The sequence below is a fragment of the Mirounga leonina genome, unplaced genomic scaffold, assembly GCF_011800145.1.
Source record: "Mirounga leonina isolate KUSES-001 unplaced genomic scaffold, KU_Mleo_1.0 Mir_353, whole genome shotgun sequence".
NCBI lineage: Eukaryota > Metazoa > Chordata > Mammalia > Carnivora > Phocidae > Mirounga > Mirounga leonina.
In genome coordinates this window covers 204,344-217,363 of record NW_023270699.1, presented here as the reverse complement: position 1 = coordinate 217,363, position 13,020 = coordinate 204,344, and the positions used below count along the sequence as shown (strand labels likewise).

Here is a 13,020-nt window from a genome sequence, read left to right as displayed (position 1 = left end):
AGGTGAGTGCTGCAGGTGGTGAGCAGGTGGTGAGCAGGTGCCCCTGCAGCTTGCCTGCCTGCAAGACTGGAATCACTTGTGTCATTTTTGGGACCTTAACATTCAGTTTCGATGCCCAGGGAGTCTAAGATGCACATGTGAGTGGGTTCGTTTGGGGGTGAAAAGGATCGGAGCCTGAGTTTGAAATGGAGTAAAAAGAGTAAAAATACATTTTTCACTACATACAAACAATATCCGTTACTAGTAATAGGGAAGAGGCTACTTAATTTCATCAAATACTAGGAAGTAGCGACAGATCTTTGGAAGTAGAAAGCCAGAGTCTCCAGCCAGCAGGTTCTGTCCCTAAGTGTGACTCTGGATCCTTCCAAAGTGCTTAGACGGAGACCACACCCCTGTGTCAGCCCCTGCTCCTCACAGAATTTTCTAGTGAAACTCCCACTTGAATTAGGGCTGAATCGTGCCCAGTGCTGGCTAGGAAGAAGTGTCCTCGGGGAAGGAAAGAGGCAGGGACGCGGGTGGCCAGGACGTCTCGTGGGCTCAGCAGCTGTCTGACCCTCCCTGCCCTCTCCCAGCGTCTACTCAGGACACCAGTCCGTCCTGGTGCCCCCGCTGGAGCTGGAGAGCAACGTGTCCCTGTGGCTGTCTGCCGTCAGCCAGTACAAGGCCCGGGTCACCTTCTGCTCCTACTCGGTGATGGAGATGTGCACCAAGGGCTTGGGAGCGCAGACAGGCGTCCTCAGGGTGAGTGCGTGACCCTGCTTGCTTTCCTGTCAGAGTGCCCAAACCAGGGGCTCCTACTTGCTTCTAAACTGGACCCCGGGAGCCTTAAGCCAAGACCGCCAAGATCTGTTCAAGCCGCTTGTGGAAATAGAGTTGAGCCACACTGGCTCCGTGGCGCCTTATCCCGGCGCCCGCTGTGCTACAAGCTCCTCGCTGTGCCCCCAGAGGTCCCTCCCTTCCTCTGCACACCCCACACGTCAGAGGAGGGTGTGAGAGCCAGGCAGGGCTGCAGGGAGCGGAGGGTGGGGGGCAGGGGAGCCAGGGTGGGGGGTGGCGCCCATACTAGCTCTGAGTGCACCGTGGGGTCCAGGGGCCTGGAGTGGGGGCACAGGAGGCCAGGAGTGGGTGCAGAGCTGAGGGGCCCCCTCCAGTGCTTTCATGCTTGGGACCCTGGGGAACTGAGACCCAGCCAGTGAGACCCAGGGGAGGAGGAGGCTGGGGTTTGTGGTTTGCTTCCCGCTCACCCTGCTCCTGCACCAGGTGCCCCCGGGGGTGCCCCTCCAAGCCTTCCTCAGATGGCTCAGGACCGCTCCGCCACTCCTCCCACAGATGAAGGGGGTGAACCTGTCCTGCGTGCGCACCTGCATGGTGGTCGCAGAGGAGAGGCCCAGGATCGCACTCACACAGTCCTTCTCCAAGCTGTTCAAGGACCTGGGGCTGCCGGCACGCGCCGTGAGCACCACGTTCGGGTGCAGGGTCAACGTGGCCATCTGCCTCCAGGTAAGGCCTGCCGGGGGAGCCCCTCCTCCTGCCGCCCTCCTGCCGCTCTCCGTGTGCTGTCCTGCCTTCTGGTCCCTGGTCCCTGCTTGTCCTCTGAGCCTTTGATGTTCACTTCCACATGTCAGTTCAGCCTGTGAGCTAGGAGGTTTTATTGTAAAAGATATTCTAGTCTCCTAGATGAACAAAGGCTCATTTGAAAACAACACGTTCTTGAGCAGTGGCTATTCACTTACCTGGAAAAATCTCTAAGGTGGATACAATATGTAGCTAATTTTTTAAAGCTTATGACACTTAACCAATTTTAAATGGAAACATTAATTAATGTGGTGGTTTGTATTGCCCCAAATTCATTTTTGAAACATTAAGGTATTTTACTTACTAAAAGGAAAACACGAAGTTTCCAAAATTGAACAGCTAGAGTATGTCTAATGCTGCTTCAGATGACTGGCTGTTTTCCGGATTTGGTACCAGTATCTGCATTTCACTTCTTCGTAAAAGCATACTGAATGCCTTCCTCACGGACACGGTATAGGAATTACGGGGTGGAAGAGGCACCCCGGGAGCCAGAGCAGGGCCCAGGTGCCAAGCCAGAGCCTCTGCGCAGCCTTGGTCCTTGGCACCCGGCACACCTGTCCTGGGCCAGCCTGTCCCCGGCACAGGGCCGGTCTCTTATGCAGAGACCATCCTCCTGTTTTCCGGGCATTTCTGCTGATGTCCTCCCCGCCGTGAAGACCCTGCTGGCGTCTCCAAGCCTCAGACCCTTGCCGGTGGCAGGAGGAGGCGGGCTGGGCCCCCTCCTCACGTCCCTTCCTCTTGTAGACAGTACGACTAAGTGTCAGGCTGCCAATGCAGAGTTCGAGGCTGTAAGTGAACACCTTACTCTCTGCTCAACATCTAAAAGCTGGTGCCCCCTTTACTCGATATTTGAAGGTGTCTCTACTATTTGTCGGCACGTGGGATGCCACGTAGGATTGCCAGACTCTTAATGGGTTGTTCACGTTTGCGCTTTGAGATGCAGTGACGTATTTTGCTTTCTCTTACGTGTGTTTCTCACGTGGCCTGTTGCTTCCTGTTTGTTTCCTGTGGCTGTCTCCTCCCTGTCTCCCTCTGCTGGCCTTCTTTGCCTCTGTCAGCCCAACAGGCTGGGAAAGCTGGCTGAGCAGGTACGACCTTGACCTCAACCTCAAGGCACCTCTGTGCTTCCCCCAAGAGTTCCTGTGGCTTCTTGTGAATTCCAGACAAACGCATGTGTCTCTCCTGTCTGACTTTGCTCACAGTGGATGTTCTTGACATATTACAAAAGCTCCTTTGAAACCAAATGGAAGCGCAAAGCTATTTTCAAAAGAACGTACCAGTCCTGGCGTTGCCTTTGGAGGAAGGGCCGTGTTTGGTCTCAAAGAAGACCCTTGTTTTAACCAGGGCAGACGTGGGTTACACTGTCTGGGGTCTTCAGAGAGTGATGTCGAGCAGAGTGTCCATTTAACTCCATGTTCCTTATCTACTAAATGGGCCCTAATAGCCTCAGCAGGGTCAATGCCAAGTCTCCGAAGAGAGGCGAGAAGGGTGAATCCCCGAGAGAGGCTCCACTCTGCTCGGCCCTTGGTAGAATCCAGTTGGCTGGCGAGAGGCCAGGCCTGATCTGACGGCGTGGCGGAAATGCCCTCCAAAACCTACGGTGGTGTTTCTACCATTGCACGGAGGGTGGGGACCAGCGGGAACACAGAGCTCTTAGAACTGACGAGTAAAATTGTAGGTTTTGCTGGACGCTCCACTCGACGTTGTTGAGCCAGGTAGATGTTTGGATGGAGGGCGTCTGTGCCCGCGGGCAGGCTCCTGGCCCCAGGCAGAGCTGCTGCCTTCCTGGGTGTGCCCTGGGGGCCCGGGAGGGGCTGTCACGCGGCTCTGCCTGTGTAGATGCAGACCCTCTCCTGCAGACCCAGTGAAGGGAAGTTCCTCTGCTGCTCTCCTTTCAGGGCACGGCCGGCCCAGACCCCACCACCGTCTATGTGGACATGAGGGCGCTGCGGCATGACCGGTAAGGGCCTGTCCACACCCGCAGGGGAGCTTGTGTGGGCCGGCTGGGTCCCGGGCCGACCTCCCAGCAGCCTGGCGTGAGCGGCTGGCTGGCTGGGCCCCCTGGGGGGCCCCTCGTGTCAGCGCCGCTCAGGCAGCATCCCTGAACCTGTGGTTCCCACCCTTGGAGGGAGGATGGAAGTTACCCAACACCTGACGCGGGTCGTCTTACGGGGTAGAAAACAAGGAACCAGCCAATGGCAAGCATGTTTTTCCCACGATACCATTTTAAGACCAGACTTAGCGTTTCCGTCCAGTAAATGTGCGGCGGGCCACAGTGTGTCCCTATGGGTCTGGGTCCCTCCCAGCTCCGAAGCTGGGTTCTGGTTCTGGACCCTCAAACGTGGCCACGCTGCCCCTTGATGTAAACAGCGGTGGAGCCTCCTGGGGGTGGGGCCAGCAAGTGGGGGTGGGTTGGGGGAGGGTGCAGAGAAAGCTGGAGCCAACCCCTGCCCTGAGTCGGGGCCAGTCAGCAGGCAGTCGCTGCTCCAAGGTCACGGCAAGGTCGTGAGTCTGAAGACGAATTGTCCACAGACTGACCTTTATAGCGACAAGCAGTTTCTGATGACTTTTCCCTTGTTAATTTTCAGGGTACGTTTGGTAGAACGGGGTTCTCCGCACAGTCTGCCGTTGACGGAGTCTGGAAAGGTAGTGGGAGCTGGAACTTGGTCCCTGGCGGGTTCCGAGAGGTCAACATGTCCTGATGGAAACAGGTCGACCGGGGTCGCAGCTGGGCTGATGCAGAGGGCTCCTGTCCTCCTCACCTCTCACACAAGGACATCAGAAAGGAGAGAGGGGCAGAAGCCCAGAAGGAGCTCCCACTGGGGGCTTGAGCCCGCTGGGCCCGATGCCACCAGGGGGATCTGGAGAACAGGTGTCCTCAGAGCCAGGGAAAGTTCGAGGGAAAGAAGAGCGCCCACGTGGCTTTATCAGGGGGTGTGATGCAGTGGGGGGATGGCCTGGGCGTCAGGAGACAGCAGGGTCAAGGGGTAGGGCTGGATGCCCAGTGTCGCGGCCAGGAACAGATGGCCCCGATCTCAGGGCTTCCCACAGCTCCCACAGCGTGCCGGTGCTAGGCCCAGGGCAGAGGGGCGGCCCGTCCTGTTCCTGTGCAATCCCAGAGGCAAGAAATGGAGGTTGGTATGACCCACACAGCCTGGAAGGGCCACCCCGATTCTGCTCCCACACGATTAGGGTCGCAGCGACCGCTAGGGACAGGGCAATGGAGACGGCAACAGGACAAGAGCTGTGCGCCTGCAGAGGGTGACCAGGGTCGGGCTTCTGAGGAGGGACAGCCACAGACATGAGGGGCAGAAGGCTCCGCTGGTGCAAAGGTCCTGGGGTGGGAGTGTGGGCCTCGGAGGGGCCAGTGTGGCTGGAGCTGAGCTGGGGGAGAGGAGGAAGATGACCATGGGCGACAGAGCCTGCATCCCCATGTTCCTGTGACCCCTTGACCCTTCCTCCCATCTGCCTGGAGGTCCCCACTGCCATCTGTTTCGTATATGGGGACGCCACCTGAGACAGAACAGGTATCCGGGTGGTCTGACCAGAGCCAGTGCCCCTGCATGCCTGAGCCAGCCGGCAGAGTGGGACTGACTCCATGTCTTCACGGTAGCTCCCCAGGCCAGGCTGGGGCTCACCGAGCCGGCACACAGAGCCCTGGCAGCGGCCCGTGGTGCGTGGACGGCACCCCATACTCATGGGCCCCTGCAAGGGGCAGGTTGTCCTCGTGTGTCCTTAGTGAAAGACCCCAGGTGTGGGGGATGCTTACGGAAACCCTCCTTACCCCTCTCGACATCTGAAATAGGGTCCATTCTTAGGAACTGGGATAATTTTGCTAAGATTCACAATTTATTTTTATCTATTAAAAAGTCTCTTATTTCTGTGGAAAATCGGTGTCTGATTTAGGTTGGCGTCTAACCCTCCTGATCACTCACATCCTCTTTCCAGATCCTCCCTGGGGTGAAGGTCATTATTGCTCACACTGAAACCAAAGGGCCCCTTGGAGACTCACACCTGGGAGAGGTAAGGTGGGGGGCCAGAGCCCCCACGATCTCAGCAGCTGCCCGACTCGCCTCCCCAGTCTATCCCAGAGTCAGGAATTCTCAGCTGTTTGGGGTCATGCATACTTTGGAGAAGCTGTTTTGCTCCTGCCCCTACTGCACCCATTTGTGTGTGGGGGGGTCCCTCTGGGTTCCGCAGGATGAAGCCCACCCCAGGGTTGCCCTCCAGCGAAGGGAAACCTCGAGTTTTGTGGGCACTGGGAGGCCTGAGGAGCAGCCCAGACACTGTGGTTCCCCTTGAAAAGCAGTCCCCGAGGGAGGGGCTGGCTGGGGGCAGACATAGGCTGGGGCGGGGGGGCCTCTGTGTTCTTAGGATGCAGGCTTTGTGGGAGTCACTGTGCTGACACAATGTGTCGTGCATGGGAGTGGGTCCTGAGTGACTCGGGGCAGGTGGGACTATTCCCTGGGGGCCGAGGGCCCAGGCGTCTCAGTCATGGTGGGAACGTCTCAGGCTTCCAGTTCCAGGCTCTGTGGGCGAGCACCAGGTGGGCACAAGGACCACTGTGCTCTGCTGTAGACAGCTTCTGGGGTCCTGGCAGATGGGGTTCAGGGGTATTTACACAGATGCTGCCCAGTTTGTCTGATGGGGGCCTTCCAGGGGTCGCTCAGTGTCCTGATTGTCCTGATCGCTCATGTCCTGGGCCCAGGGCTGGGTGTAGTCAGCATGGGGCCGCCCCTCAGCCCTCCCTCTTCCTGGCCAGCTGGACCCAGGCCTATTAGGGCAACAGTTTGCCCCCAAGGTGGTCATGGAGGGTCTGTGCCAGGCTGGGAACCTGCCTCTTGGGGCAGGAGGCCCTGTTGGGCACCCCGCGTCCTCTTTGAGATGCCGTCTGGGGGTGTCCAGAACCAGGCGCTCAGTCTGGGGAGCTGACTGTGGGTCCTGGATGGGCCCTGTGTTAGAAGGACACCCCAGGGGACCCCACAGCGCTTGGTACCGCTACCCATGTGCAGCCGACGGCTGTGTGGGGGCGTGTAGACTCAGCATGTCCGCAGGGGAGGTTTAGCGGCCCTGCCCGCTCCGTCCTGTGAGCCCTCCCTCCCTTTACCTGTGCCCGAGTGGACATGCAGGGGCTCCCAGAAACCTTCTAGGGCAAAGGGAGGAATGCTTCATTGAGGAGAGAAAGGTTGTTTGCTTGCTTTCCATGCCTGGAATCTTAACTCCATTCACAAGAGAAAAGAGCTCGGCCTCCGCCGCCTCTGTTAAGTGTTTCCTTAAGCACTCCGGGCCGGTGACGTCTCCTGACACTGTGCCCAGCATTTGTGATGTGCCGACCTTCTCGACCTCTGAGCCCCGCAGATCTGGGTGAGCAGCCCACACAACGCTACCGGCTACTACACGGGGTACGGGGAGGAGGCTCTGCACGCCGACCACTTCAGCGCCCGGCTGAGTTTCGGAGACACCCAGACCATTTGGGCGAGGACTGGCTACCTCGGCTTCCTGCGAAGAACAGAGCTCACGGATGCCAGCGGAGGTGAGGGCTGCCTCGGGCGCCGCCGCCCCGGTGCTGACGTGTGCTGGGGTCTGTCTGCACCGCCCGCGAGCCGCAGCGTCTCGGACGTCCTGCTGGCTCACCCCGCCCTTTGCTGTGAGCTTGTGTCGTGAGGTGTGGGGGGCAGGCATGTGCTCTGGTAGCAGTTTTCCCTGAAAATGGCTATTTTGCCCCCATGGCTGTCCCTCACTGGCCTTGGGCCCTCAGCCTCTGCTGGGGATGCGGGGTGTTGGTGACAAGGCCGCCAGGCCCCCTCCACGTGTGACCCCTGAAAGCTGCAGAGTCCCTTGGGCCACCACAGGCTGCCCAGATCAGGTCAGAACTGGGTGTCCCCACAGATGCTGCTTCATTCCAGAGATGGCACAGATTATTTCACAGAGTGTGTTCACACCCTGACGTGCTCTCCTGAGGTGGTGACTGGCAGCAGGGCTGTGCCCGCGGGGAATGGTTCCGGGCCCCCTGCTCGGCTCACGGACGGGAGGCTCGGTTGTCCCACACGGCATGACTCGGGGCTGACACGGATGCAGATGCGCCCGGTGTCCCCTGGGTGTCCTTCTGAGGCGTGCGAACCGTGTTCACAGAGCGACATGACGCGCTGTACGTGGTCGGGTCTCTGGATGAGACGCTGGAGCTGAGAGGCATGCGCTACCACCCCATCGACATCGAGACGTCCGTGGTCCGAGCCCACAGGAGCATCGCTGAGTGGTGAGAGCCACGTCCCGCCCGGCCCAGCTCGCCTCCAGCAGCAGACCCCAGGCCTCTTGCAAGCTCCTTCCTCACCTCCTAATCAGTTTCAAAACGTGAGGTCCCTCAGTTATCCTGAAGTGTCCCTGCTTTTACTTGAATTTCTTAATTGAAATGGTTGTGACTCCTGACGTCTTCCCTTGGTGGGAGCTTGAACTGGGTCAGGCAGAGCTTTCGGCGTCAGCTGATGCTCTCGGTTCTTGTTCAGGGCTTTAACTAGAACAGAGATTCCTGGAAAACGCACTTAGCCTGACCCTTGCACCGTTAGTGGTGTTGAGCTGTGGTGTAACGCCAGCAAACGTTTGTGATTTCTCTTCCTGCTCTATTTGGCACTGTTCCCCGCACGTCCGTGTGGCCCGGAGGCCTGTGCCCACCCCCCGTGTGACGCTGCCTGTCTTGTCCCTGCAGCGCCGTGTTCACCTGGACCAACCTGCTGGTCGTGGTGGTGGAGCTGGATGGGCTGGAGCGGGACGCGCTGGACCTGGTGGCTCTGGTCACAAACGTGGTGCTGGAGGAGCATCACCTGGTCGTGGGCGTGGTGGTCATCGTGGACCCCGGCGTGATCCCCATCAACTCGCGGGGCGAGAAGCAGCGCATGCACCTTCGAGACGGCTTCCTGGCCGACCAGCTGGACCCGATCTACGTGGCCTACAACATGTGAGCGCGGCTCCTCAGCCCTGTGCCTCCCGCGCGGGGACCGGCAGAGGCGTCGGGCCACCAGCGGCCACCAGAAGGGCTCCAGTCTTCCCGCGCGCCACGCCCCTTCTTCCTCTGCTTGTTCAGATCCGCTCCAGGCTCCCCAAGTCTCACTTGGGGAACCGCCTCCTGGACCATCTGAAGAAGTGTCTTGTCCTTGGAGGACATTTGGGGGAGCAGGAATGTCAGTACCTGAACGGGGGGCTGCCTGAGGGGGGAGGCATTGCAAGTGCGCTACTGTGTTGCGAGTTTGCACCTTTTTTAGGCTGAAAATATAGTTCTTGAATTTAAAAATTCAATTATTTATTCCCACTTCCTATATAGAATTCATGCTAGGAAGAACTTGAGGGCCCTGGTCCATGTGCCTCGCTTCCGTTTCACAGGGAGGAGCCGAGCAAGGGTGGCGGGTCCTGGGCCCCCCCGCCCCCCCGCACTCACAGGGCACTTCCCAGGCAGGTTGGATGTGGAAACACGTGAGAACGCGTGTGCCCGGTCATCCGCGTTTGTTGTCACTGACCCTTGAGAAGTGCCACTGCGGCCTGTCAGATTAGATGCTTGCTTTTGGGCAGGTAAACCAGCATTTAGGCTTAAACCACTTCCTAGGTTTGTCATTTCATGCTGTTTAGTTAACTTCCTCGTTTTCCTAACACCACCGGATAAGTTCTTCTCAATCCGTGGAATTGTGTGAATTGTTATTTTTATTCCTGTTAACAGACTTGGGGGCATTGGTGGCAGCGCCTGGGCGTTCGGGTCCTCAACGCTGCTGGCCGAGCATCCTGCGTGGGCTCCAGGGGCCGTGGACAGAGCCTTGTCCCCCTACCCTGGATTTCACAGTCTGAGTTGTGTGCCTATAAAACGTGGCCAAACTGCATTCGGTTATTTTATTCAAACTTGATGGAACTGACTGATCTGATATTATAGTAAACCTAAATCAAAGAAGAGAATGTAAAATCTTTTAGATACTTAAAAGAATTTGAAGCGAAGCTCAAATCTAAGATTATTTTTATATAGCTATTAAAGAGTATGTTATGAAGTTGTGGGGGTTTGGGGGGATTGAGTGTGGGAAAGTTTATGAATTATGCATGCTTCCTAGGAACAACCAGGTGTTTCTGGAATTAGCCTGGAGCGGTGCCTAACAAAGCTATTATTAATTCTCTACCATTTTAAATTCACCACCGAATGGGCCCGGCCAGCTGGGCCAACTCTCACATCTCTTATTTGGCTACAGGCAGCGCGTGCATATTAGTTCTGTTTGCCTATGGTGTTGAGCTGTGGTGTAATATGTTACAACATACTGGAATCCTAATAAGCCTATTGTAGTTATGTACATAATCTGTATAACTTATTGTTTGACATACAGAGGTTCTAGCAGTGGACTAACGGACATTCCTTGTAATACAGTGGCCAGCAGGGGAAAACTACCTAACCCTAATCTTAATGTTGTAGTTTTATAGGAAACAAATACTGTAAAATTTTTGTATTGAGAGGTCAGTGGCAGTAAGACAAAGTGTCTTGTAAATTAAGATTTTAGGAAGCGCATTAAAATGTTTTAAAATTACTCTCCGAGAATTCTGTATATCACACTAAAATTTTTTATATCATTATGTTAATAAAAGGTATTGACTGTTTGTAATTCTGCACTTTGAAATGTGTGAAAATGTTTTTTAAATTACCCCAAATAGGATGTATTTTATTATGCATTCTTTTTTCTGAATATAAAAGCATTTATGCTTACAGCATAAAATCTACAAAGCACATTAAAGTGTGAAGAAGAAAATTAAGATCTCCTCTCATCCTACCTCTGCGAAATAGCAGCATTAGTATCTGCTAAAAACCCTTTCAGGGATTAATTTTTTCTTTGTTAGAATTTTTACAAAATTAGGGTCCTATGCTTTGATACCCATTTTTGTACTTAATAAATTGCAGACTTTTAATCTATCACATATATTCTTCTACTTGTTTTAGACACTGTGCCGTGACTAACGGTAGTTTTACCCCTGCTGTCCGCCGGTGGCGGGTGACGCACGTTAGCCGCGCTGGGTGCCCGCCCGTCCGCAATGGCAGTTGCTGTCTCAGACGCAGTTCCTGCAGGGAGAGCGACCAGGTCAGAGCTCATCCCAGTTTGAAAGGCCGTGTGGCGGTGGCCGCTTTCCAGCAGCCCCTGGTATTGGCAACGGACTCTTGGCCAAGATTAAAATAAGTCCTTGCCAAATTGATGGTCAAATAAGTGTCATGTCTGGTCATATTAAATATGTTTTCATGTGTCGTTTTGATTTCTCATTTGATTCGTTCTATTCAGATCTGCCGATTCTTACTGTGCTCAAACGTTTTTTGGTTGATTTGTAGGAGCCATTTTATATTAAGAATTATAATGTCCATATAGTCCATACTGTGTCTAGTAGGTCATTTGTATCTCGATTCTGTTTGTTTTAGTTTAGGTTTTTTTTTTTAAGATTCTTATTTATTTGAGAAGGAGACACATAGAACGAACATGAGTGGGGGGCGGTGGGGGGAGAGCAGGGAGGAGAGGGAGAAGCAGACTCCCCGCTGAGCAGGGAGCCCGATGAGGGGCTCGATCCCGGGACTCCAGGATCATGACCTGAGCAGACTCTTAACCACTGACTGAGCCACCCAGGCGCCCCAATTTAGGTTTGTTTTTTTTAAATGTTTTAAGTATTTTATGCAAACTATGGTTACTTGTGCTTAATTTCAGATTATGAATATAGCTGATTTGTTTCGAAGTGATTCTACTAGGATCGTCAGCATAACCATAATCTCTCCTTGTGGCCTGGAGCCTCTGCTTTGGGTGAGATACCACTGAGGCAGGGGCCCAGTCCCCCCTCGCCCAGCTGGTAAGATGCTGGTTCCATGCCAGGAGAAGCAAGCTGAGAAGACCCGAGGGCAGTACTGTCCCCAACCTCACGGATCGCCGAGCTCTGAGAGCGGGTGTGTCCCTCAGAAGTGTGCTGTTGTTCCCACTCCTGGGCCCAGGGCCCTCACCTGTTGGAAGAAGCAGGCTGTAGAAGGGGTGGCTCCTTGTCTCTTCCCAAAGGAACTGACTGCATTTGCACCAGAGCATGGAGAAGTTCGATCACAAGGACACTTTCAAAAACAGTAGGAGTTGTGGTGAAAGGCCATTGGAAAGAGATTCATAGATTCAGTGAAGGGACTGGCTGAACTGTAGGCCAGCAAATTTTCGGGAGAACCAGGGAGAGAGACTGGGGAAGAGCCCTCCTGGGGCTAGAACAAACCTCAAACACTGCTCTTGGGAGTTGTTTCCTCTGTGAATCCCACGTTGGGTCAAGTTGGGCTCTAGAGAGATCCGTACCTCCCCCGCCAGCTGAAAACAATAGAGCAATCAGCTGGTACTGCTTGAGCTTAACAGCCAGGTGTGGTCAGTGAAAGAGCCGAGAGTCCTGCCCAAACCGCTGTCACCCACGGCGACTGTGGGCATACCCACCGCTGCACCTCCCAAGGAACAGGAATGACACCAGAGCCTTACCACTGCGTGGAGGGGGCCAGTCACTACACACGACAACAACAAGCCCGGGGTTGGGGGGATGGGTGGTAGAGGGAGGGGCAAGAACCCAGAGCTGCTTCAGTGTACTATCTAGAATGTCTAGATCCCCCCCCAAAATTATGAAGCATGTAAAGAAACAGAAGCATGATCTATACACCAGGAAAAAGGAAGACAACAGAAACTTCATATGAGATGAACCAGATGTCAGATTTAAAAAAGACTTGAAAGTAGCCACTTAAAATATGTCACAGAACTAAAGGAAGCTATAATTAAAGAAGCAAAGGAAGGTATGAGGACAATGTCACATCAAAGAATATCAATAGAAAGATCAAAATAAAATATATAATGTATAATATTTTATATAACATGTTTGTACATTCCATAGCTGTCACTTATATATTACATAATATAAGATACACAAATATATATCTAAAATATACAATATATTTACATACATAAAAAAACCAAATGGAAATTTCCGGAGTTGGTAAAGTACAAGAACTTAAATGAAAAATTCACTAGAGGGGCTCAACAGTACTTCTGGATGGGGAGAAGTTTCAGCACACTTGAGGACAGATTGATAAAGATTATGCAATCCAAAGAACAGAGGGGGAAGGAAGATAAAAAAGGAATAGAGCCCCAGAGAAATGTGGGACACCACTAAGCTCACCAGCCATGTGTAATGGGACTACCAGAAGGAGACGAGAGAGAGAAAAAAGCAGAAAAAAATTTGAAGAACTAGTGGCTGAAAACTCCCCCAAATATATTGAAAAGTACTAACCTACACATTAGGGAGCTGAAGAAACTTCAATTTGGATAAACACAAAGAGATTCACAGGCATAAGCAATTGATCCTTGAACAACGTGAGTTTGAACTGCGCAGGCCCACTCATACATTGATTTTCTCTCAGTAAATACCATACAGTACTGTCAA

General features: G+C 53.9%; 1 protein-coding gene across 8 annotated transcripts in view; it reads left to right on the top strand.

The window, feature by feature from the left end:
- Positions 1 to 10,504, top strand: part of DIP2A (disco interacting protein 2 homolog A) — an 81,504-nt gene extending 71,000 nt beyond the window's left edge. For 7 of the 8 annotated variants that reach the window (XM_035029985.1, XM_035029982.1, XM_035029984.1 and 4 more), the window contains 8 exons: positions 573 to 741; positions 1,330 to 1,500; positions 3,474 to 3,535; positions 4,164 to 4,221; positions 5,524 to 5,598; positions 6,934 to 7,108; positions 7,708 to 7,831; positions 8,279 to 10,504. In XM_035029985.1, the coding sequence (XP_034885876.1) occupies positions 573 to 741; positions 1,330 to 1,500; positions 3,474 to 3,535; positions 4,164 to 4,221; positions 5,524 to 5,598; positions 6,934 to 7,108; positions 7,708 to 7,831; positions 8,279 to 8,531 (1,087 nt within the window). In that variant the 3' untranslated portion in view covers positions 8,532 to 10,504. Of the gene's footprint in view, positions 1 to 572; positions 742 to 1,329; positions 1,501 to 3,473; positions 3,536 to 4,163; positions 4,222 to 5,523; positions 5,599 to 6,925; positions 7,109 to 7,707; positions 7,832 to 8,278 lie in introns of those variants that run through there. The other variant, XR_004683718.1, reaches the window with a different exon arrangement.
- The last annotated feature ends 2,516 nt before the right edge of the window (positions 10,505 to 13,020 follow it).